Consider the following 25,314-nt stretch of genomic DNA (forward strand, 5'->3'; position numbering starts at 1 on the left):
GGCTACAGGTAGCATGTTATTCACAGCCATAGTTACTGTATAGAACCGAGTATCTGTCCTAGTGTACTTGACATCTGTATTGTGTATTATACAGAACATCGCTTTCTGGATAATGCATGACAAACGACATTCCCGTTTCGTGATACATGCATTATCGCTCTCTGAACAGAACAAATTTACAAGGTACACATTCAGTCTGCGTAAGAGGCAATTCCATTCACAAGCAAATAAATTTTTCATTTAATGTAATAGCAACGTGCCTGGTAGGCTAACAAAAGCATTTAATCGCTTGTTGTTGACAGGTGTGTACATCCAACTAGAAAGATAAGGTAACTCCAAGCACTTTGTAATACTTTAGAATAGTGTTCTTTTATGCAGCTAATGAACTATATTTGTACTATTAAGCTTCACATCAAGCAATCAAGCTAACTCTTTAATACTATTATGAGCCTAGTACTCCATATTTAGTGTATGAAGTATTATAGTTAGTGCCTTCCTGGGTATATGAGCAATGGTTTTTGGTTCTAATCTTAGCTAGTTTTCTCAAAAAGGAAACTGAATTCCTTCCGTCGAAAGCTCTCCGCACCTGGAATTCTCCGTCTGGTCTTTGACATCCTGCGGCAGACCGATCTTGTCCGAGCGTCGCGAATCCGTGTCCGCGGTGCCCAGCTCCGTCTGAGCTGTGATGGTGGCCGGCAGCGTTGTCGTGATCGGCATGCCGCTGGTGCCTACCATGGGGATGGTGCCGCCGTTGGCAGCGGAGCACGCCTCCATGCGCGCGAAGATGACGTTGAGCATCTGGGTGAGCGTGGCGATGGCGGTGGTCTGATTGACGAGGTTGCGTGACGCGAGGTAGATGTTGTAGCAGGTGCGCACGGGCTGTAGCACACTGCCCTCGTGCACCTCGCACCACTGGCTAGTGACGACCGTGAGTAGAGCCTTGATTATCTGCAGCTGCACGCCGTCGTCGGTTGTCGGGCCCTGCAGCAGCGACACGGTATTAAACCTTCGCAGTCCGTTGTCGGCCAGTGCCTGACAAGTTGTTTCGTGGTTGATTCATGTGCGCATTTTCTCACTGCGTTATGCGTCATCTCTTAATAAGTAAGTAAACTTCTTTTACTCGAGTTTAGTTTTATTTAGTTTCACACAGGAAGAGACGGAATGGGTAATGTTTTCGGACTGGAAAGGGTCAAATCTGTTTGCTAGGGTTAGTGAACAGTTTGTTACCGCTGTTAATTTGGTTTTGGCCTCAATAGCTGTCGCTGTTCTCGCATGTTCTTTGTTATTCGCTGTGATCTAACTGTTTCTTGGCTTAAAAACTGTCTTTGAGAACGAGTCTTGTATTTGTTTTCTCCATCAGGTAGGATCTAAATGACACACTCTTTGAAAACAATGTTTCTGGCTGTACTTGTGTACACTTGAATGTCACATTTTCTCGAACATAACCCACCCCCGCATAGAACCCGCTGCCTTAACCTCGACTCTATAATAAGAAAAAAAATGTGTATATAGCCCCTGCATATAACACCCACTCGCACATTTTAAGCACATTTTTCAGTTTTTTTGGTGCGGATTACATGCGAGAAAATATGGTATATACCATGTAAGTTCCTTGCTTTTTCCGTTTTTCACTTGTGTTGTTTGTTTATTCATGAGCAGCACTTCTTTTCTGCTTGCATTTGTTGCCATTCTTTTTAGCATTAATGTAGTTGTTGGAGGTTATTTTTCAGACTTCTTACTTATCCACAAGAAAGCATGATGGAATACCAAATTTAACTACTGTAAGCATTCCACTTCTCTGATATGTAGTACTGCAAGCACTATGAACGCATTTCACTGTTCTGATTTGCATATATATAGATCATACTAGCTTTGTGTGCTCTTGTTGACTTTCTGTGGTGGAGGTGCCGGGTACAATATTATGTAATACAACATATCTTTTTTTTAGTTTTCTGCTTCCCATATTATGTACCATGTGCCCAGAGGCACATGGCACATAATATGGGAAGCTGCCAATCATAGGTTTATTCGCTGGGTTTCTCCCAAATCTTGGCAGAATAAAATATGTTTGATTCTGAAATGTGAAAGTTAGGAGATAAAAGCACCATTAATAGCAAGTCCTAGCAAGTTCCTAGAAAGCCCTGCACAAAGATTACATAAAAATGATTTTATTCAGATGATGAAAGATTACGTCCGGGTGATGAAATATGGTGAAAGGCTAACTGCACCATTATTTACAACTGTAGAAGGCCTTCAGCCAGTACAAGCATTCTTCTAAGAACTGAAAACTTTGGTTGGCTTCAAGGTGTAACAGCTTTCAATCTTGTTGTTATTCACAGTCATTTTTTTTTTGTTTACGTATCATGATTATGTGCTGAAAGAAGCATGTCCACGTAAAAAAACACTTTTCTTCGCCTAACCATAAAGATTATGTAATATCGAGTGGTGGGTTGACACACTCCTGCTGCGCCAAAAATTTGCACATGAAACGCATCATTCATATACACCACTATAAAGTCTCTGCAAGAAGTTCTAGCACCATCCTGCTGCTATCATGATTACACTGTGTTCCCTGTGCTAAGGGTGCACAATCTCATCCCAGAAACAGACCACATGGACTGTGGTTTCCTGTTTACGCGAAACACTGCAAGTGTCCTCCGTTAGCCAACAAAAGCGTGCAGCCACACTGGCAAGCTCACCTGGAAACACCCGCAGATGGTCTCGACAATGCGGTCGATGAGCAGCTTCTGGGGCTCCATCGGGTCCGGAAGGTTTCCCGTGAGGTGCCCATAGGCGATGAGCTTCTGGATGCAGTCCAGCGCCGTCATGACAATGCGCGGCGACTTGGACTGGCAGGCCAGTTCGAAAGGCAGCAGGTATTTCTCCGCCTCCAGGCCTGCCTGGCCCTTGGGCAGCGGAAGCGCCGACGACGTTTCCTGATCACTGAGCATTTTGACAGAGAAACATTCCATTTCGGCCAACAATTGGCAGACAAGAATCAGTATTTTGAATGCGAGAGTAGCACAATGAGATCATTGAGGACTACGCTCAAACCTTGATATAAGGAACATGGATATAATGAATTATCGGTTATAACAAAGTAAATGAAGAATAGTCTTGTCATAGGTAGAGTGTTACGAATAAACGTTTATAACGAATTTTTGGATATAACGAAGTTATTTTCGTGGCATATGTGAATTTGTTATAATGAGGTTTGAGTGTAAAGGGGCAAAAGTGGCTCAATTGCCCTTTTCATCAAGATTATTACCCCAAAAACAAAAAACACATGTGCAAAGTTTAAGTAGAAAGAGTCAGGCACATCAAGATGGCAGGCTTGTTAAACTACGCTTTTACTGAGTGCACATTTAAAAAAAATTCTTCTCAGGAGTGTGCATATTCAGCAACTGATGCACTAAAGATGTGTAAGCGAGCCTTCATAGTTGGTTTGCCAACTCAGACCTCTGGCCTCGACTCCCTGATTTATGCTAGGAAAGCTATAGGACCTGCCTTTGCTAAGTTATGAATATGAAACATCCAGAGACTAGTTGTGCCATCTGTACAGAACCTAATTAAACCAAAATTACGTGACAGGGTTTGTTTTCGCATCACATCACTGCCACTTACATCTCTTGCTTTATCACATAGTGTAACAGTGCAAGATAAAAATGCTGGCACAATTTTGATGATACAGAAATCCACACGCTTATGAACTGTGATTTAGAAGACTTCGATGCAGGTCACAATACATTGATAAGATAACAATAATTTAACTTTTATTTTTTCAATAAAGCTAGTTTTTCAAATCCGAATCAATAATTGTTATGTCATAGTTCGAATTTAGATTAAAAAACTCTGATTAAAAATTTTTCCTGCATGGTTCTGAAACACATTGCCAATATGTGGCATTGAAATTTAATGTTGTTACTAATGTGTTACCCAGAGAAAAATAATTTTTTGCATATTAAAAAAGGCCTCCGACACAAAGTGTGCACAAATGCACAAAGTGTCTGGTATCCAATACATCAAAGTAAGGTTGTCCAGAGATCTTAAACTTAATTTTTAAAAGATAATAATAAAAATAAAAAAGAAAGAAAAGAAAAAGAAAAGCAACCTTACATGCAATGTTGCTTCTGCTTACTCAATATAGGCTGATTAAGGCACTGCTGCATGTAAACTCTTTTATTTGGTGGTACAATTTATGCAAAGCACTAACATGTTTTTAATATACTTGTTTGATCTATGACACTTTGCATAGTAAACCCTGCTCCATCTCTCATCCTTCACATCCTCAGCCTAAGAAAAGCTCTAGCATTATAGAGTCGTATGAGTAGACTACGTCCCTCGGCCTTCCGGGACTTTCTTCTTTTCTTCACTTTCTCTAATTTCGAAAAGGGCCTATCAGCCAAGCCAGATTACCACTCTTCATATAAAAAAAGAAATAGCTGGCAGCCATTTTCAATGTAGAAATACACAATTTCCTTTAAACTTTGAAATGGTCGTGGTTACACAACGTTATGACAAATTTAAAAATTATGCACTGGCATTATTTATTTTATTTATTCAATACTGTGGGCCTTTTCAGGCCTATACAGGAGAGGGCATACAAAATAAAGTGGACTTCATATTAGGAAAATCAAAGAATCTTAGGATACAGTTACAAGGAATTCTGAAGTGGACTAGTTGCACTTGGCACCAAGTTTTGTTCTCTTCCTCAAGTCCTGTCCCTTCACTGTTTTTTGCAACAGTTTTAATAGTTAGAATACAGTTTACTGGTTTACATGATGTGGTGCCCAAATTAGGATGAGTCAGGTAGCCAAAGCCAGAAGACAAATTTCTGTCCTTAATATAGCCTGTGGACAGCTGATAACAATGTACTAATAACATAGTAAAAACCATGCATTGGGTAGGATGTGCAATAAAATCCCCTATTGTTATTAACTGATCAAACAGATAGGTGCAAAGCATCATACGCTGTATTTTGTACAGCACCTATTCTTGATGCTGTACTTTCATCTATTACTGTGTTTTGAACGAAGATTTTTGCATTTTAGCTTGCTTTGCTCCCTGATAAGCTTTCCAAGTTCTGTTTTTCCTATTATCAGCTTATCACTGACCACTGTGTACAATGACTTTAACCTTCTTGCTTTTGGGAAACTCCCCAGCCTGAACACACTGCTTCAAAAACTTCCCAATGCTTAGGGTCTCCCTTTCATCCTACACATGCTCTGGCTTCAAGTAAACATTAGCCACTGCAATAACAACATGACGATAATTATCATAATTGTGCACAGCAACTTTTCAACTGAAAACGCCTATACAATGGTTAATGCAGACTCAAAACATGTTTACAAATGTTACAATACCATATTCCACACACAGGCTGCTTTGTTCAATATACAATTGAATTTAATTAAGGAAGCTGGTAGGTAACATTTCCGAACAGGCTATGCATAGGTCAAGCCAAGCATTAATTAATGGGAAGCTATGAAACATGTAAAAAATGTAAACATGGCCTCCAAACATGCCATTATAAGCATGAATTTCATATCACATACCTTGGTGCTTGGTTCTTGATTTCATTTTTGATTTCCTCTGTAAAAGAGCATAATGTGAACATTGTAAAATGGGACTGAACAGCACTTAAGAAAGGATGATGTAAAGCCACGATACACAGTGCTGTTTTTTTGCTGCCTTCAAACATTACACACATGCTACCATACACATCACACAAAGACAAATTGCAGGTATTTGAATAGTGCTCATTAGTAAGCACCGTCAGTCAGGTCTAATTAACTGCTTGGGTTGAAAAATTTACTTTAGGAATTCCTGTAGGAATACGTGAAAACAGCAAAGTTGTTTTTCTCCGTCCAGTGCAAAAATTTTTATCACAATTTCTGCATCTAAACGTCAACGTTTGAGTGTACCAACTGTAGAGAAAAAACATTTTTTTGGCTATACCTTTGCACCAAACATTCTTAACAATCGAGAAGCCAAAAGAAAGAACGCAGAACCAAAGAGTCAAGTCATAATTAAGTAACTTGACATAAAAATTTTCTAATGCACACATTAGAAACCTAAAGTGGAAAAATTGACGCATTATGCGCTGCTCGGAGATACTTTCACTATCCTCCAAGCATGACATTGCAATATCCTTCTACATTGTAAGCAATGTAACAATTTCACAAGACTTGTAAACATAAACATCAATTTCGCCTGCTCAAGCTGCTCAATAGATGCAGTGTATTGATTTGTGAAATCCTGTTTTTGATGCATAGTTATGGATATGTAAACTTCGTGGATGCTTTTTTTTTTCTTAATTTTAGCGATTTTCGGCAATTTCTGTAAGAAAAATAATGCCCTAAATCATAACTTCATATAGTTAACATAATTCAGCTTTTTTTCTTGCCTAGAAGAAACTTTATTGATGTCACTCCAGTGGTTGCTTAATGAGTACATTTCTTTATTTAACAAGAACTTGATTAGAAAAATCAGAGTTGACCCTTCGCTAATGTTTCCTTTAAACAAATGTGCAAATTATGATGGACGGTTGACGAATGCACCGAATTCCCAATAATCTAGTACAAGGCAGTTGACACTTCGCTAAAGTGTTAGGATGTTGCTTTAATCTTATTCTAATGAGGCATGATCATTATCAAGAAAATAATCTGCTCATTGGGCAGAAGATAGTACTGCATTTTCGCATAAAAACAATTGAATCACCTATTCACGGCATGTGCCCAACTTATCAAACCTATAAAAGTTATCCTTTCAACATGGCTGCTGTTAGCAGCACGTCAAACGTCCTGTCAAATGTGGTAACTGCATCTGCCATAGTTAAGTGTTTTGCCACTACTGAACGCAACTGGTGAAAAGAAACTGCATAAGGAAATGCGTGCACGGTGCCTGAAATGGGTAAATTAGTCCGAGTTCTGTGCTACACTTTCTAACAAGACCTTACACAGGTATGCAATATTACAACAGAAAAAAAAAAAGGAGATACAAGTTGCTTTTTATAAAATGAGCTGTGTTATGTGTGGTTATTGCGACACACCTTGCAGCTGAAGTAATTTTTATTTTTTTAACAAATGTATGAAAGAAGGATTGTTGCAAAAACACAACTGTCGTGCTAAACGTGCTGTAAGTTAACAACTTCACATCAAAACTGAATAAGAATGTCAGAGCAGTGAAACAGCTAATATAAATAATTAAAACTTTAATGAGGCTTCTTATTTCGCAAACATCACAAGATTTTATTAACTTTTTTTTTGTGCTGTAATGAACAGAAAAGCAATGCTCCCACGCTAGTGCTTACCTAATTAACCTATTTGCAAGTTTAAATTTTTTTATTGAAATCAACTCAGACTAACCTAATTAACCCCACTAAGAGTAATCAGATGCATGCTGATTATCAAATAGAGGCTAAAAAAATTTCTTCTAACCCTGTAATTTTTTTTTTTTCCTCAGTGACTCAGTTATGCATGAAACAAGTGACCTTCGCGGTCACTTACAGCTATTTCCTTGCAGAGGAAGCAAACCGAAACCACTTTGTATTTTTGTTTCATGCATGACTGTAAAAATGTCAACAATGTAACACTGTGGCGAAATAAAACTTCAAACTTATAATCATCGGAACTTCCTTCACCAGCGCATCGGAGCGGCGTTAATATCGACGTCACTCGGCCAAAGCACTCCGTTTATTTATTTATTTTTTTTCCCGTGCAATCGCCGCCACGCAAGACACATACCACAGTGTATTACGCAACCTGCCGGCACAAAAACAAGCGCAGCGAGATTGTGGAATCCGGTACAAGCTTTGCGGTGCTTCGCGATTATGAAGGTTCAAGCGCTCCGGCATTTGAAGTTAGCTGCGACTCTTTTATCAAACGCGAGATATTCCGGTAAAAAAGAAACTAATTCTACCCGCGCCACGCAGGCAAAACCACAGAGCGAAACGAGAGAAAAGGCAAGTCGCGGTTTGTTTGCAAGAGGGCTGGACCGCCGTGCGGTCACGAGCGCGTGACAGTGCCAATCAACACAGCTGGCGCAGAACTAAACTAGCCAAAAGCTTTCGATAACAAAACGCGAGTAGCGATCGAGCTAAACGGTGGGTACAAGCGAATCGAAACCAATAAAAGACTGTCAAGGTGAAACGAAGACGCGGAAAAGCACCACGTGTGCATATGAAAACGCCGAACGTCGTGAAGTAGCCGGAAAAGTAACCAACAAGCTATGTATGGACGAGAAACTTTAGAGTGGCCGAGCTAGATCCGGGGCACGGCAGTCACTTGCTGCGACAATGCGAGGACCTTGTATGAGAAACTAAAAAAGAAAATAAACGTCAATACAGAGAGGCACGGCTCCAGATGGTTCCGGCGGCGTCGAGCGAAAATAATAACGAAAATAAAACAGGGCACGGCCTGCGGCGTATGTCGAGATCGGGAGGGCTCCGAGCGCGTTAATCGCGCCGCATTAAGAGCTCGTTTAAACGCCGAAAGCGCTTGGAGTCGCTTTGCTTTAGTTGAAAGCCCCGAAAAATAAGCACATCCGTGCCAAGGGACCGCGTAAAGCGCTACGACATTGGAACACCTGCTCTCCGTTCCGATTTTCTCCACTGGAGCGATTCAAAACCCACACTTGCCAAGCTCGCCTATAGTCGCCGAACGCAGTCCGTAGACTAAACGAAGCTTACGTCAAAACAGGAAAAAAAATGGACGCAGGACAACGTGAGGGGGTGAAAAATAAACGACATAAAAGACTTACCGAGTGCGAGCTCGCAGGCTTTCCTCAGTTGCGAGTGATATGATCGCTTGATTTCCCGATCGTTTAGTATCTTCTCCAGAGCACGAGTGATGAACATTTCGCCCGTGTTCGAACCTGTGCGCATTCTCTCGCGTTACCTGATTGACATCGTTCGCACACTGACAACGCTAGAATCGCCGCGCGCTGCGAAAAAACGACGAGGAGATTCCAAATGGCCTAGCACAGACACTCGGTCAAACACCACTCGCACGACGCCATGCTGAAACCGAAAGGTGACGTCAAAGTCTGCCGCCGATACGTCCGTCGAAGTTTAGTACACGCCATTACCACGTAAACTCGAAACACGTCAGAATCATTTGCGCTTAAAAACGCCAACGTTATCTAGGCGTCAATCAACATCTCGCTGCAGCGTAAGGCATCGTGATCGTGTTGCTCGCGTCAGTGCATTCTGACGCTGTACTCGTTTGTTGCTCGACCCGCAGAAAATGCACATAAAATGAACAAGTTTCAATGTAATCACTACACCACTGACATGCTTAGACGCCTCACTGTTTTAATAGGTTAGTTAGATGACTTAGCAGTGAATGATATCAGCGCATCAGCAGCATCAGCATAAGAAAGCAATGACCAGTTTGATGATGATGATAGCAAACATCACGGAGATGCTTGCCACTGCGGCGCCTATTTCAAACGTTACGGAGTTTTCGATTTTGCGTCTTTGGCTTAGGAAATGCCAACTGCTGGGCGTACAAAAGAACCCAAACCAGTTTATAAAAACACAAACGGGGTTTCTGGCTTTGCATACGCAAAGTATATTTGCATTACCGAAATACTCGCTATATAAACCCCTTCACACAACTAGACTATGGAGCATTGCGCACTCAAAAGTTCATATGGGTTACAAAGTTGCATGCAGGAAACTTTCTTGCATGAGCCAGTTGGCCCAATTAAGTTTGATTTGACTGACATTCAGAGAAGAATCGACAAGGTGACAACAGATGAAACTTCTGGCCTTTTTTTTTTATTTCTTGCCAAGGGGAAACAAAACGGACATTGTGCTGTATTTGCAAGCTGCGCTGCCGGATACTCCTATATTGCGTTGTGTTTCTGCTTTTTAAGAAAAAAATGTGAGGTCTATAACTGGACTAGGCCTGGCATAGTGCTCGCTACAATGGTTTCGCGTCCACAATCTTGAACCAGTATCCACACTCGCAACGCTTTGGGTCCCCTCGGTGAAGCCACATCCAGTTGATGTGGGTCTGATCCTCTTCACCTGGAAAGATGAAATCATATGCGAGGCCAATTAGAACAACACAAATACATCTAGCAAAAAAAAAAAGAATATTAGTTCATACACTAAAAATAATGTACAAAAAACAGTAATTGTTGGGGTTTGATGCTCAAAAGTTACACATATGCTGAGCATATATCAAAGCTGCATTTCAGCACATCCAAAAAATGCACTTCAATCAAGACTTTCTGCACAATGGCAATGTTCCAATAAACAGTGCCTTACTTAAGTGCATATCCACTACATATTTTTGAATGCATAAAATGAAACCTGAAGAGACTGGGAAAGTAAGTTTCATTTAACAGAAGTTTACCGGAAAAGATGTACACGCATTCAGCAATTTAACATAGAACTACCTAAGTTAAAGCAATTTGTTTACTGAGGTTGGTGTCAGATGGACAAATCAAATAATCAAGGTTTTTTAAGTTTGGCCACATCATGAAGTCTTAGCACCTATATTTTGATGATAACATAGCAGGAAGCACCACATGTCATTGCTTTCACAAGAATGAGAGAACTTTAAAGGGCCCCTAAACCCCCTCCGACATTTTCCCAAACATTTCAAGTAAACAAGCGCATCGCGTGCAGAATGCCGTTGCGATCAACAATGCCACACGCCGCAGCGCTACAGGTCGCGGGCGCGCCACAATTTCGAAAAAACAATAGTTTCTCCTTTCCGGTCCCCGCCATTCCCGCCACTGACATGTGTGACATCACCAGTGAAACTATGACGTTATCAGTTTCGATGCTTGCGATTGACCGAACGACAACCGACGACTTCCGGTTACTCTGCAAACAGCTGTTCGTGCGCACCTTGCTGTTCTTGGTCGTGTTGCCGCTTGCGAATCGATATCTGCGGCCCGTAAGGGCCCACTCACGCTAGCGGCAAGCCTGTCACAACGGCGCGGTGCCGCAGAACGTCGGCCGTCGCCGCACGCGCGACAGCAGTCCAACTTGCACGGCAAGCTACGCCGGCAAGCCTCCGAAAAACATGGCCGCAGTGCCAAAAGCGGTTGTCGTCCACCTCGAGTCTATCAAGTGGCCGCCGTGTGCTCTGTAGCGTGTAAGCTCCCAACTGATGCTTCCATTTGCTTTAGATTCATGTCCTTAAGCTTCGACAGCAAAGTATTCGTACCGATTGAGCCCCCTTTTGGAGAGCCATACTCAAATAATCGATGCTGTAGGCTTAGCGAGTCGAGAAGGGCGCTTCCGAATGCTCGGAGGACATAGATTACGCGTTTGTTAGTTGTTTCTAATCCTCCATAGCTGGCGCCACTTGACCTGGCGCCAGCTTGGGGACATTTTATTTGGTTTTACGCGACGCTTTCTTTAATGCCGGACAGACTAAAATGCAACCGCCAAGTCGCTAGCGTAATTACACATCCACGCCTTGCGGTTTGATGAGCTCCGTGAACTCATCTCGAGCCGAGGTGGTTTGGCACGGCGTGTCCCCGTACGGGTCCAATCACGTTGGCGATCCTTTGAAGGCGTGCGCGCAACACAGGGTCCATACCGGCACGATTCGTAGGGGCACGGGCCGGCACGGCAGCAACAGCGGTTAGTCAACGAACAGTGCACCCAGATACCACACAGAGTTGACGGCGAGCTGGAGCGTCGGAGTCGCCGGAGTCGATGCAACCGGAAGTAGACGCTGTCTCGAACAGCGCGTCAGCGGTGACGTATGCCACGCGAGATGAGGAGGGGCATTCAGCGAGGAGGGCAAAGCGGTTTTGGAAGAAGGTAACGTAGGAAAGAGGGAAAGAAGCGATCGTCGCGTTTCGATCATCAAACGCGTGTAACTCCGCTATTACGGCACCGTTTTGAAAAATTCTCACGGCTACGTGTTCGTTGTAAACTCGAGCACAACTTCCTCACCTCAACTAAATTTCGACCGCTGGGTGGTTTAGGGGCCCTTTAAAAGAAATATTAATTTTGGGATTTTATGCGCAAATAGTATGATAAAACTATGAGGTATGCCACAGTGGGAAATTCCAAGTCAATTTTCAATAACGACTCCATCAGGAACGTTCCTGAAATGTATCAGCTGTAGTTTAGCATATGCGGCATCTCTTTCAGTGTCCAGTTTCGATTTTGCACTTGTAAAAATCATGAATTACAAAACCTAAAACTATTCTTTCTATGTGAGCTGCCTTTACATTTCACTCACCAGCAACCTATGACGCAATACAGCTCCCTAACAAATTTCAAAACAACAGCAAAAGTAACGGTTCTCAACTAAAAGTGTCGTACTGAGGCTTTCATCCAAATGTACTTACAAATGCAACCGATCATTCGTTTCTCTAAGTGGGATGGAATCAGGTTTGGGTTGTCCTTGGTGCCCGGGCCCCTCTTGAAGACCTTCATATCAAATGGATCCTGCACGAAAGAAACAAGGACAGAGGCATGTAGCCTGCGAATTTCAAATGCAGAAACTTCCAACTGTCAAACCATGCCATCGAACAAAAAGTAATGTCTGTTCCCGGAGAAGTTTAGATCTCTCTTCAAGTGAACCGACCAATAAACTTTCGCCAGTTCTGAAGCAATGTGGCTGTAGAAGAATGCCAACCAGCAGTTAAAGACCGATTCACAATCGTGACAGTGCTGTCGAATAAGTAGAATTATCAGGGAATACCAAGGTATAATAAAGAGAATTGGGACACAAACTCTCATACAGCCCAGTGTGCTAGATGCACTTGTAACAGATAGTTCAAACGAGCACTATCGCAAGAAAGGTTATGAACAAGCACAAACTCACAGTGTTTAGCACAGACCACTAACAATGCAGGATATAAATATATATAAAGAAAGAACTCATGTGTAAAGCAAGGCGTCACAACGAAGGCTTACAAGAGCATGCAAAGGAAAGCTTTCTGTTATAATTGACTCATAGACAAAAGAATGAGAACTTTCACTCAATTACATCAAAAACGCTTGTAATATCAGTCGTTCATTTGAGTTTCAACTTTTCCTGAGACCACTCTGAAATGAGACCCACCAGTTGGTAGCGTGTGTGTTCTGATCTTGTACTGTTGTACAAATGAACCACTGTGTTCACAAAACCAGCTCATCTTTCAGGAAGCACACCTTTACAGCTGCTGGTTTACAATTAGTGTGTGCTAAGAGTGGTGGGAACAGGCAATCTTCTGACACTACGACTGTCGTGCTCAAGGCAAACAACTCTGGTAGCACTTTATAAAGATCCTTTAAAGTTGTAATCATTCCACCGCTAATTGAGCTCAGCAGGGGCGACGCCAGGGAAGAAAATTAATTTTCATTTATCCATGCTGACGGTTAATTGGCCCTTAAGTAAACTTACGCTCCGACATCATATGGATCCAATATAACTCTTAACTTGTACCAGAACTATCAATTTCATACCAGTTTTATATTTCACAAAACTTTTTCTGAATATTTGAAAACCGGAACTGTTTGGATCAGAAACAAGAGTGCCACTCTGTGTTCATGCCACTAAAGAGAAATGGCCTTCATCAAAGCAATTCCTTACATAACAGATGACAGAACTATTCTGTTGACAATGATTGGTGTTCGATGGGTGTGTACATCACCACTACCTCAAATGTTGATCAAAATGTTGCCTTATGTTTTTCAGCAACACTCTAATGAGCGATAGGCCGGTTGCTCAGGCAAATCGCACATTCAGCAAAACTAAATAGTGAACCACACAAACGCACATCGTTTCCTGCTGCCATCGCTAGGAGTTCCTGTCTTTCACGGCCTGTGGCGTACTCCATCCCGCTGTACAAACCTGCGAAAGGAGCAAAAACAAAACGAACATTTCAAAGGATTGCAATTTACGCTAGCATGTATTCAAGTTTCTGTTGAACAACCTGCTCCCATATTATCTGGTACATCACGCCCCCTTCCCGCAAAACGCTCATTGCTAGCAGTCGCGAGTGAATGTATAGATGGCTCGAAGTTACAAGCAATCATTGGGCACAGTGTCATTCTATAATCGCGCGTATGGAAAGAGTTATCATTAGTTCCTTAGCTAGTACTACTGAAACAGTTACCACGCAGACACTATCAATGCTAGCAGTCGAAAGTGAATGTACAGATGGCTCGAAGTTACGAGTAATCATTAGGCATGGTGTCATTCTATACGCGTGCGTATGGAAATAGTTAACATTAGTTCTATAACTAGTACTGTTGAAACAGTTACCCCACACAGAGATTAGTTAACTCGGTCGCTAGTCAGCTGAATGAGACACGTGCGTATGACGGTCAATTTGAAAGGTTTAGCCGACAAGACACGCGAAGTTAATAAACGGTGCCTGCGGACACTTCCCGATTCATAGAACAGTTTCAATTCGTTCCGAAAGAGCCGGCATAGTGTACTTAGCGAAGGTTTCCGAGCCGGCGTGTTTAGTTGCGATCCCGAGATCCGCCCCAGCAAAGCACCGACGCGTGGGCTACGAACGCGAGCTTTCGATTACCCGTTGTGATGCACCCTCGAAAAACAACCTGTACGGGTCTCAGGCACTCGAATTTTCGGTTTAACGCTACAGTTTACGATGCGTGTGGCTAGGCTTAGTCCGTGCGTCCGATGCACGGTCTGTATGGTTAAGTTAGAAACGAAAGAGCGAACGAAGAGGGAGCGATTGGGAGGAGACTTACGTGGTTTTTCCTCGGATTTGAACCGCACTGCATTGATGCAAACGGTTTGCCGTGCACTTCGTAGGAGTGACCTTCCAACAACAACCGCTGCAGCCATCCTTGCCTTCGTGAAGTTCACCGTGTGCGATGCTTGAAGGAGAACGCAGGACTGCAGAAAATGTGCAATAACAATTTATTATTTACGCACCATAAATTATATAAAATATTATTTTGTTTTTATCTACGTGAAGTATTTTAGTATAAGTTTATTTGGTAAAATTTATTGCTAAAAAATTATGCTGCGGTCCCGTACTTCTGTCAATGGCGGCCGCCACTGATTGTTGATTGAGTGATAGTTGTCACTGGTATTCGTGTAAGCCGACTGAGGAAAATCGATCATTTTAACGGTGCTTCGGAGACGTAAACGCAAATCATGGACGGCAACATGGCGCAGAAGACCTGGGAGATGAGCAACAACGTCGAAACGGTTCAGAGCGTGGACGATTTGTACAAGTACAACAAAAAACAGCAGCAGGACATCCTCACAGCCAAGCCGTGGGAGAAAGAGTGCGTTGAAATTTTTTGTCATTGCTACGCGCTTGCTGCCACCGACACATCGCGATTTGTTTTCTGCTGCAGAGTAGCATGCATTCTTTCGAATCTGTATAAACAGTTAATGTCGCTGTTGAGCTTACCTGAAAAAAAAAAAAAGAAGTGTGTGCAAGTTTAGCTTGATGCTGGGCGCTTCACCAATGAGCTCTCACTGGTTAAAGGGTTGTATTTCAGGTCGGAGTGGTCATGAGTATATAAAGATATGTTTATAGATGCGTGTCCTGCTGAGCGGCCTTAAGCACAACATGTTGTCCGCATGGGATTTGACGTGTGCATCCTCGTCTTTTGAGTCGAACACAATCGTGCGAACAAAGAAAAACGAATTTTAGAAGTTCTGCTCACAACTCGGACGGCGAAAAGCCGGAGGTATACAAACACAGGCGCAATCTTTCAGTTGACTTTCATTTGTGAAGTATAGAAGTTTTAATCTGTGACTTGCTTGCGTGTCACCTGTTCGGTATTTTTCATGTCTTTATTCTCTTGTTCAGATCACTTTTATTTCCCTGAAGGTCCCGAATCTGGGGGTGTCACTTAAGGGGTAAGATTACATTTCAAGTCAGAAATGTTCTCGTCTTCGCGTTTTTCCGCCCAGAGGCATATCACACAACATCTATGTATAAAGTTTCCGTCTACTTCAGAAATAAAAATCGGCGGAAAGCTTATGCACAGGGCTCCTGAGGTGAGCTAGTCCGTTCAGGAACATTACTACAGAACAGCACAAACTACGGGACAGAAAAACACACAGGACACACAACGCTTGTGTTTGTGGATGTTCTGCTTTATATTGTCCCATTTATTCGTAAAACGTCGACACTTGTGGAACACCACCCACTCGCCCACACCAGTACCACAAAGAAAAAAAAATAAATCGCAACCACTTTTCGGCTAAGTAATCACTCGGATAAAGGAGCACCAATGTTTCTTGGTGTTCTCATGATGCAATTGTTTTTCACGGTGCGTTGTTGTGTGCAGTGAGCAATAGCCACATCTTTGCCATTTGTAGCCCCCACTACTTCAAGGACATGAAGGTGTCCGCACTGGCCCTGTTGAAGATGGTGATGCACGCACGTTCTGGTGGAACGCTGGAGGTCATGGGACTGCTTCTAGGAAAAGTGAGTGTCTTAAAACGAGAAACACATTGTTGGGACGATGTAGCAGTTCTTTTTCTGTGCTAACCTTTGTGCTGCTTTGCTAGTATTATCACAGGGACCAACTGGCAGTGAGCAGGGAATGACAATGATTGCATAGAGTTGAGTCAAAGGAATCTCGCCATTATACAGACCATACCTATAGGGCTTTGTTTACCTGTATTTCTGGGTATTGTATTTACACCAGTCCATACTGCATGTGCAAACTAAAAACTCACTTTCAGCCCACTCTTTGTCAGCAAAGAAGGCAGAAGTTCTTTTGGAACTACAGCCTACGTTTCACTTAATATTACTTTGACGAACAGTTACTTGAATACAAAAAAAATATACAGGCAAGGACTGCAGTGGTACCTTTGCTTCTGAATGGTAAGGGCAATTTGTTGGCAGGAGTGATCTTTGCCCTCTCATTGACTGACATGGAGTGGGACTGCACATTTGGCCAGCTTGTTGCAGCACCGGTTATGGTTCGAATAAGAACAAAGTGATAGCTTCGTATGCTGGTGCTTGTCTCTTGAGCACGGTTTCATCACAAGAGACGCGTATACATTTTTTCAGGTTAATAAAAGCAAACTGGGCTTGTACACACTGTATTAAAGAATGACAATTCGATCAGTCATGGATTGTCTTGCAAGAAACAAGGTGTGGGAGCGGACTAGTTGGTATTCCACAATACTAAAACTTCAGCGCAAACCGAGCACAGCGGACAAAGAAACGACGAGGACAAGCGGTAACTTCCAACTATCGTTTTTATTAAAGCAACACACACATATATATAACTGTCACATGTGATTACACAGATATCACTCAACGCAAAAGGGGGAACCTAAAAAAAGAAGAAACCTAAAAAGAGCAGCAAAATTACGCACGACCTACACGTGCGGGTGAATTTAAGTAATCTAGTTCCTTTTTGTTAGTGTGATGGATGGCTTGCTGATGCAGCTTCCATTAGCAACCGCTGCCGCCTCAATGACGAGCCTGGTGCTATCCTTAGGGTGAGATTCCAACACTGTTATACTGTCAAATAAAGGGACGCATTTGCAATCCGCGCAATGAGCCGCCAAGAAACCATCACTGCTGCCTTTTTTCACTTTCTGATTGTGCTCGAGCAATCTCACATTCAGGCATCTGCCTGTCTGTCCGACGTGTGTTGCTTTAATAAAAATGATAAATGGAAGTTAGCGCTTGTCCTCATTGTTTCTTTGTGCGCTGTGCTTGGTTTGCGCTAAAGTTTTAGTATCTTGCAAGAAAGCCAGCTTTACAATCACGATACAATTTACTATGTGACATTTGAGCACTATCCTGCTGCATGTATATCTTTATACTGGATGTTGTTATAGTATTATCGTTGCATGGTATCGCATTGTGTTAACAATCCATTTATTGTATTGATGTATTTTCTTCTTTTAAATAATACTTGTTTCAGATTGTATAACCATACTTACCAAATGCCCTTACCAAATGCCTTCTCGAAGGTCTGTAAGCTACCTGTAAATAAATAAATAAATGAATTCAAATGTCCTATTTTAATTTATTATGGACTGTATGTGAATGTTTCACACAACTGACGTCTAATTACCGCCTTTCGCTACCAGGTGGACGCCAACACAATGATAGTCATGGACTCGTTTGCCCTGCCCGTCGAAGGGACAGAAACGAGGGTGAACGCCCAGGCTCAGGCGTACGAGTACATGGCCGACTACACCGAGAATGCCAAGACGGTTGGGCGCCTAGAAAACGTCGTGGGATGGTACCACTCACACCCCGGCTACGGCTGCTGGCTGTCGGGTATCGACGTCAGCACGCAGATGCTGAACCAGCAATTCCAGGAGCCATTTGTAGCTATTGTGGTGAGCAAGCATCAAAATGTTCGCACTCTATGTTTCCTGTGTGCTCAGCGGTCGGACCGCTATTAATCATTGTAGAGAGTATGATGCCTTCGTCCAAGTGTCACATCCAGATGTGCTCTTATGATCATGCTTGCATGGGCGTTTAGACGTTTAGATGTTTTGCGTCAGTAGTATTAAAGGGACACTAAAGAGAAAAATGATTTTTCTCGTGTTAGTAAATTACTCTTTCACGCTGCCATAAACACCACGCTTGCTGTGACAAGAAGCTTGGTAAGCGAGGAAATGCACAAAGAGAAAGTGTAGGCAGCAACACCACCTTGAAGCTTCCGCACTAGACGCTGTGACTTCATAGATTTTGACGCTGTTTGCTAAGGCGTACGTAGTTCCTAAACGTTAAAAATGAAGTACATTGTCTTCTCAGGGTGCCAGAGATTTACCATACTAAGGTTCAGGAAATTATGTCGAGGCAATTTGGCCAAGATACGAAAAAACACTTTCAAATCTGTGACATCACCATTGCAGATTTCGGCAGGATATTGAAAAGTGGAATTTTTTTTACATACAGTTTCTCATTTATTAATGAACCTATGGGGTTGATTTATTGTTTCACTTCAGTAAACCAATAACTTATTGTTTCACTTTAATGTCCCTCTAATTACAAACTTTGACACTTTTGGCATATGCTGCTTACAGCGTGAATCTACTATAATATAATTACATTTGTGTCTCACTTATTCTGCAGATTGACCCTGTGAGGACCATCTCAGCCGGAAAAGTGAACTTGGGTGCTTTTAGAACTTATCCAAAGGTATCAAATTTTTCTTATTTTTCTTTGTGTGTGTATCACACGCAGAAACTAGCCAATACCTGTCGTGCCCATTTGCTTCATAATCGGTCCCTAGCCACTAGCGGTGCCGTAGAGCTGTCCAAATAATCAGTGATATTGGCATCCAGAATTCTGAACGGTTGGGCGTGGGCATCCAGATTATCGGTCGATGACTAATGTGCTGCTAGATGCAGTCTTCATTCGGTACTCAATTTCTTTATGAATGCCACATACAGTCTTCTTTTAAGTGCTTAGCACATTAGGGTCCCGGCTTGTCGTCTATCCGTAGATCTTATGTGCCGTGATCACGCTCACAATCAGGTGGTCCACACGGGCCTAAAACAAGGCTAGCAATGCTCAAAACCAGGTTAAAATAAATGAACAAGGTCTTAAATAATATAACTAACAGAAATAACCAAGAAGTAATCGCAATAATTAACTTAAAATCAATAAAAATGCTTCGGAAACATGCGGCTGATACCCGCGCCGCCCAAGAGAGGGCGCCACCGCCTCACCATGTGTGCGATTCCTCCTCTCACCGGTGTTTCTCTGGCGCCAATGTTACGACCTCCTGCGAGAAATCATTCATAGACAGAGACTACTAAGAACAGCGCAACGGGAATCGCTGGGTGCCTGTGCTACGCCCATCCTCAGATTTCTGGAGCTCCATTTAGCGCAGGATTTAGAACTACATCAATCGCTACACAAGAACGACATTAGCGCTGGATTTGAACTACATTGAGCGCTGGATGTGATTTGTTTTAGTGAGCAGCTATCATTAGAATTCCCTGCCTGCATCGCTGGACGCACTCTGTGTTGTTCCTTTCACAGGGCTACAAGCCTCCGGACGAGGGCCCGGCAGAATACCAGACCATCCCACTGAACAAGATCGAAGACTTTGGAGTCCACTGCAAGCAGTACTACTCCCTCGAGGTGTCCTACTTCAAGTCCTCGCTCGACCGGCGGCTCCTGGACTCGCTCTGGAACAAGTACTGGGTCAACACCCTCAGTTCATCCAGTCTACTCACGGTAAGTTCACTGACCTTAATATTTACTCATTGTTTCATTGAAATGAGCTCAGCAGGAGTGAGTTGTGTGAAAGCTGTGCTGATTGAGCCTGACCCGTTGCATATACACCCTGCATCAAAAGTTTGCGTGACGCGAAATTTTTGAGGAAGCTATGTTGCCACTTTGTCTGGGAATGAAACCTCCAAATAAATGTTCCAGCGTGTGGTAGTTCTCTTGACCTATACAGTCACATGCTTTATTAGAAGTGCCATACATTAACAGAGCAGAAATTCGTACTTGCAGTAGAGCCCTTGTCCCATAAACTTTTGCTACCATGTGTACATGTATCTTACCTAGAGGGCTGAGCGAATGAACCCACTCCTTGTCAAAAACTTGGTTGAATTTAACTTATCGCTGTCATGGCCAGACCTGTTAGCATTTACACGAAGCCAGTGGCCTGTTTTTTCAGCTTGGCAAGCCAGCCTAATTTTAAGGAATTCATTTGTATCCAGATATATCGCATCCAGGTTTTGTTTACAGTCTCATGGACAAGATAATGAAGAGCTTATACTGTATATTCTGTTCAGGTGCTGTGTACACATCTGTGTATACAATATGTTTTTAACAGTTGTGACGAGTGATGGCAAATAGAAACAGACATTGAGCTTTGAGTGAATACAACCAGAATATGACCAGAAGGGCCAGAACACAAAAGGCTCGTTCACACCTGCATTTAGCACCAGTCACAAAGCAATGGCGTTGGCTTAGTCGCTCGCTGCTTGATTTTTCAGACTGTTGTCATAAACCTATGAACCAATCAGATGTGCAGGAACAGGATGTCAGCTTATTTTACGGGGCGATGGCAATGCGAGCCATATGCGAACAGACGTGACTTCTGTGTGGTGACGGGTATAAGTCGCGCACAGGTGTAAACATTGGTCACCTTTTGGTCGCCAGTCGCAAATGGTCGTGTGACTGGTGCAAGCTGCAGGTGTGAATGAGCCTGCAGACATGAAAACGATAATTGACATGCGAGTTGTAAGTCAGCGCATGTGTGTGTGTAGCCTTTGCGTATTTGTCTTTTCACACTTTTATTCGTTCAACGTGAAATTCAATGAATGACAGTGTGAAAATGATGTTGAAATGACGCATTTATCAACAGTTGTTCACAGTATCCATCCCAAGGGGTTATGCAACGTTTTAACTACCCTACATGAAGTCATCAAAATGTGACTTTACAGAGATTATTTGTTTCTGCGTGTTCCACCTCGCAGAACGCCGACTACACGACAGGACAGGTGTTCGACCTGTCGGACAAGCTGGAGCAGTCCGAGTCGCAGCTCGGCCGGGGCGGCTTCGTCCTCGGCCTGGACCCGCATGAGAAGCGGACCGAGGACAAGCTGGCGAAGGCAACGCGAGACAGCTGCAAGACGACCATCGAGGTCATCCACGGACTCATGTCCCAAGTGATCAAGGACAGGCTCTTCAACCAAGTGAACTGTACCCCTCCGGAGCAACAGTGAATGTTGTACCTGCGCGGCGCTCTGTGACAAAAGTTGTTCTGACTGCTTGCTTTCCAGGCGTCTAATTTGTCTCCAAGTTCTCCAGCACTGGGCAGTGTAGCTTCGGTAAATCCATGCAGTGGGTACACTTTGTACAGTGACTGTTACATTGTCTCGCTGGTTGTTCAATAAATTGCTTTTGTCTCTACATGTATTCACTTGTTTGTTAATTATTTACTTGAATATCTTCAATGCTCGAAGGTACTCCTTAAATTACGTGGGTAGTGGTGTCTACAAGCTTAAGACGTACTTGTGGGATTGTTGGTTAATAATTATGAAATATGGCAGTGTGCATTGAGAGAAGGACAGCATTTAAAAAAAGAGACAAACGCAAGCATTATATTTTTCTCTTCTACAAGTGTCAACCTTGTTTCTATATTCTGGCATATCCCAGTATGTACTAAAGGCAAGAACAATACAATGTGGCTCAGTATAATAAAAAAATGGGGGAGTTGGTGTTGGTTCATAATGAAAAGTGTCAATCTTTTCTTGTGTGCCATTTTATTCGCCCCCCTCCCCATTTCCTTATGAACAATGTGGCTACTAAGCGCATAAACAGTATTCAACTGCAGCCTTGAGTGCAACTACCGTATTTTCTCGCATGCAACTCGCCGTTCATAACCCCCCGCCCTCAACTACAAACAGTGGAAAAAAAATAATAAAAAAGGAAATTGCCGCATAGTGATGTGAAGCTGCTCTCCTCGCATTGCCGGGAAGCCAACTTACACACCGAAAATTGTGTACATTCCGCACCCCGGCATTAGCTCTGAATTTTTTAACCAAAGCTTGTTACGACTCATATTTGGGTGGCGGCGGCGTACGTGAAAAAGCCAGCACCGGCGAGCGTATGCAAATGCGGCCCTCAGAGGTGTGCCGGTCACATGCGTATGTGTATGCGCCGTTTTCCAGCGAGTGATGCTCTCTCGATCGTGGGCTTGTCGGCAATCAACTGTTTCTGATAGGCAATCTCATCTCTTAGCGAGGTCACTGGTCAATTCAAGTTGGCACATTTCATTGTTGCCTGATATGAACGCATGACCGTCGTTGTTGGCTGTAGCAAGTGTTGCGCTGCTAAGTACATGGATGGGAGTCGACTGCCGGCATGGAGGAAGGAAACAATTAGGAGAGAGCTAGGGATGGGTGAATATTCGGACGTTTCGAATATTCAAACGAATATTAAAGTATTCGAATTTACATTATTCGAAATTTCGAAGTATTCGAAATGAACGAATATATGTTTGACCGCACATAACCCCCTGTAAAGGTGGTTTCACTGCAGCATTGAATTGCTGCACCGTGAAACCACCCTGCCAGGGAAAACCTGCACTGCCGCGAAGCCACACTTCAAGGTTAAGTGTACATATTTTTTAAAATTTAACAGTGTGTTATATGGTCTTATATGCGCTAAGTATAGTCATTTTTAACTTGTAACGTATTGTACCACTTATAACTCGCACCCTACTGCTATTCAAATTTTGATACCCCCATTCAAGGTTTCTTCCACTTCCTTTCAAACCAAAAAAGTGACATTCACACATACCTATTTTTTTTCTGTAATTTGCGCTGGTTATGCGCAAGAAAATAGAGAACATCAGTCGGTAGGGCGATGGACTATTCAGGGCTGGTGGTTCCCTTCAGTGGACGTACTTGGAACAAAGTAATCACAGGAGGACTTATTAGTATACGGGACAAATGGGTACTTTCTGTTAGTGTCGACAGCATCAGTTTGATACATGGAATAAATTTGAAAGACCATGCTTTAATTGTACACTGTGGCAGATTTTGTAAAGAACTATATGAGACGGTTTGCTGTGAGTAAAAACAGGCAGGATGTCTAAAGCTGTTCTCACAGATAATGCACTAGATAAAAGTGTGCATAGCCTGAAAGAATGAAATGTGCATTATGATTTCGAACAGATTCCGTAGTATAAACAAGAGTGATAATGATGAGATCCCACGTACGGAGAGCTGGCATACTCGAGCTTAGACAACTAAGTGTTTTAGAAAGAAAGAGTTTTAGAGGTGTACGTGCCTTGAGTGTCATGTATATGCGAGAATCAAAGCATTGCCTTTGAAGTAATATTACTTGTACACATTAGTTATTTCAGTTCTAACTTCTTTTTCTCTTTAGGCGCATTAAAATTTGCCTGACCAACGTCGCTATAAAGATAAATTATCTTCCCATATGGACTTTATTTGCAAGGAAGCTTAAGAAACATGTTGACCAATTAAATCAATTACGTTTTACGCAGCTTGGGGTACATCAGTAATACCTTCTGGCAGGCTAGTTGGTTCATCGCGATAAACTTTCTTAAACTGGGCTCTTTTACTGCGCTCGTGGTGTTCTGAATGTTTTTCTTACTTGTGTCTTCGTCTTCTCGCGCTGTTTAAGAAAGTTTATTGGGGTACATGTTTAGCTAGAAAAGTTAAGAGTGTCGTTGTAGAAGTAGGGTGTTCGAACAGTAAGATTTCCCAGTCGAACCCAAGTACGTCAGAAAATCAACCCTGAATATCGAATGAAATATATAGAACATACAGATATGCGTAGATTGTGATAATATTTCTGTGATTTGGCTTCAAAGTTATTGTAGTTGTCTGGATAAATAGCTACTCTAACGATGGCACTGACCCAATTAAATTTCTGACAATTGCGAGGAAACTTGCACTGTCCCAAGATATACAAGCTTGGTTTTTAATTATTAAGGCAATAGCCTTAGATGCCTCATCAAACGCGATAGCTGACCGTCGGCGGTGTCAACACGAGGAATGCAACAAATCAGGACGTGATGACGTCATCATTAGATGTCATCGTGATGTCACAGAACGCAAAATTTTGTGACGTCACTTGAAATCATAATGACATAATCATGACGTCACACGATGACGTCGTCACATGACAGCTTCGCTTGGTCAAAGGTGGGTCGATCACTGAGGGAGTGCAAAATCACTAATTGGTGCACTAATTGGAGGTGCAGAAAGCTTTTGGAGGGGGACAAGGGAGGATCAATACATCGACTGAGAAGAAAAAGAAGATGGTTTTCGCCTTCGAGTCGTCTTAGGCGAGTGCATAAGGGACCCCGTGAGCTTTTTCCTCTTATTTAACTCATTAATTATGCTTAATTACGGAACCTTGTCATTTTTATTCACTCTGGTCCTCGTCTTTATTTTGTTTCGTGAAGGCTCGTCCCGACCAGAAAAGACTTTGTCCCTCTTGTGCCCACTTTACAAAAGTGTGTCCGTGTGCGGCGTCGGAGGGGCAGGGGGGCTTTATTTCCCCCACCTCGATAAATACGTCTATGCAGCTCCAACTTGCTCAAAGCAAGCTGCAATTTGCTTTGACGAGATGTGCTCAGTGGTAGCCTCACCCGCGGAGCTGGCGCGCAAGACGCGAAAGCGTCGCGGTAGGTTCATCGCGTTGCGAGCCGCCTGGGCAGGTGTCTCGCACCGCAAATAACCTACCGCGGATCGTGGTGGGGTACGCAAAACAAACTTCACGAAAGAAAATATGAGGCCATTGTGCATATGTGCAAGCCCTGGTTGTTTAGATGACGCTGCGCAATTTTTTGCACGCTCGTTCCCTGCATGTTAGCAGATGCTTCACCACAATAATACTTATTACGCAACGGTGCACCATTCACAGGAAACA

General features: G+C 42.8%; 3 protein-coding genes across 4 annotated transcripts in view; 1 reads left to right on the plus strand and 2 right to left on the minus strand.

Moving 5' to 3' along the window:
* LOC119371787 (brefeldin A-inhibited guanine nucleotide-exchange protein 1) overlaps positions 1 to 9,044 on the minus strand; it is a 63,850-nt gene extending 54,806 nt beyond the window's left edge. For both annotated transcript variants that reach the window (XM_037642246.2, XM_037642245.2), the window contains exons 1-4: positions 8,761 to 9,044; positions 5,556 to 5,592; positions 2,700 to 2,943; positions 587 to 981 (exon numbers count right to left, since the gene is read on the minus strand). In XM_037642246.2, coding sequence (XP_037498174.1) covers positions 587 to 981; positions 2,700 to 2,943; positions 5,556 to 5,592; positions 8,761 to 8,884 — 800 coding nt within the window. In that variant the 5' untranslated portion in view covers positions 8,885 to 9,044. The remainder of the gene's footprint in view (positions 1 to 586; positions 982 to 2,699; positions 2,944 to 5,555; positions 5,593 to 8,760) is intronic.
* A 710-nt stretch (positions 9,045 to 9,754) lies between these two features.
* Positions 9,755 to 14,845, minus strand: LOC119371791 (cytochrome c oxidase subunit 5B, mitochondrial). The gene is made up of 4 exons (XM_037642250.2): positions 14,687 to 14,845; positions 13,744 to 13,817; positions 12,328 to 12,427; positions 9,755 to 10,033 (listed from the first exon to the last, which is right to left on the minus strand). Exons 1-4 carry the CDS (start codon positions 14,781 to 14,783, stop codon positions 9,927 to 9,929), a joined length of 378 nt encoding a protein of 125 aa, XP_037498178.1. The 5' UTR covers positions 14,784 to 14,845; the 3' UTR covers positions 9,755 to 9,926.
* Positions 14,846 to 14,980: 135 nt separating this feature from the next.
* LOC119371788 (COP9 signalosome complex subunit 5) lies at positions 14,981 to 21,771 on the plus strand. The gene is made up of 6 exons (XM_037642247.2): positions 14,981 to 15,232; positions 16,281 to 16,389; positions 18,018 to 18,272; positions 19,015 to 19,080; positions 19,930 to 20,127; positions 21,381 to 21,771. Exons 1-6 carry the CDS (start codon positions 15,099 to 15,101, stop codon positions 21,627 to 21,629), a joined length of 1,011 nt encoding a protein of 336 aa, XP_037498175.1. The 5' UTR covers positions 14,981 to 15,098; the 3' UTR covers positions 21,630 to 21,771.
* The last annotated feature ends 3,543 nt before the right edge of the window (positions 21,772 to 25,314 follow it).

The sequence above is a fragment of the Rhipicephalus sanguineus genome, chromosome 10 (assembly GCF_013339695.2).
Source record: "Rhipicephalus sanguineus isolate Rsan-2018 chromosome 10, BIME_Rsan_1.4, whole genome shotgun sequence".
In the NCBI taxonomy this organism is placed as follows: Eukaryota; Metazoa; Arthropoda; class Arachnida; order Ixodida; family Ixodidae; genus Rhipicephalus; species Rhipicephalus sanguineus.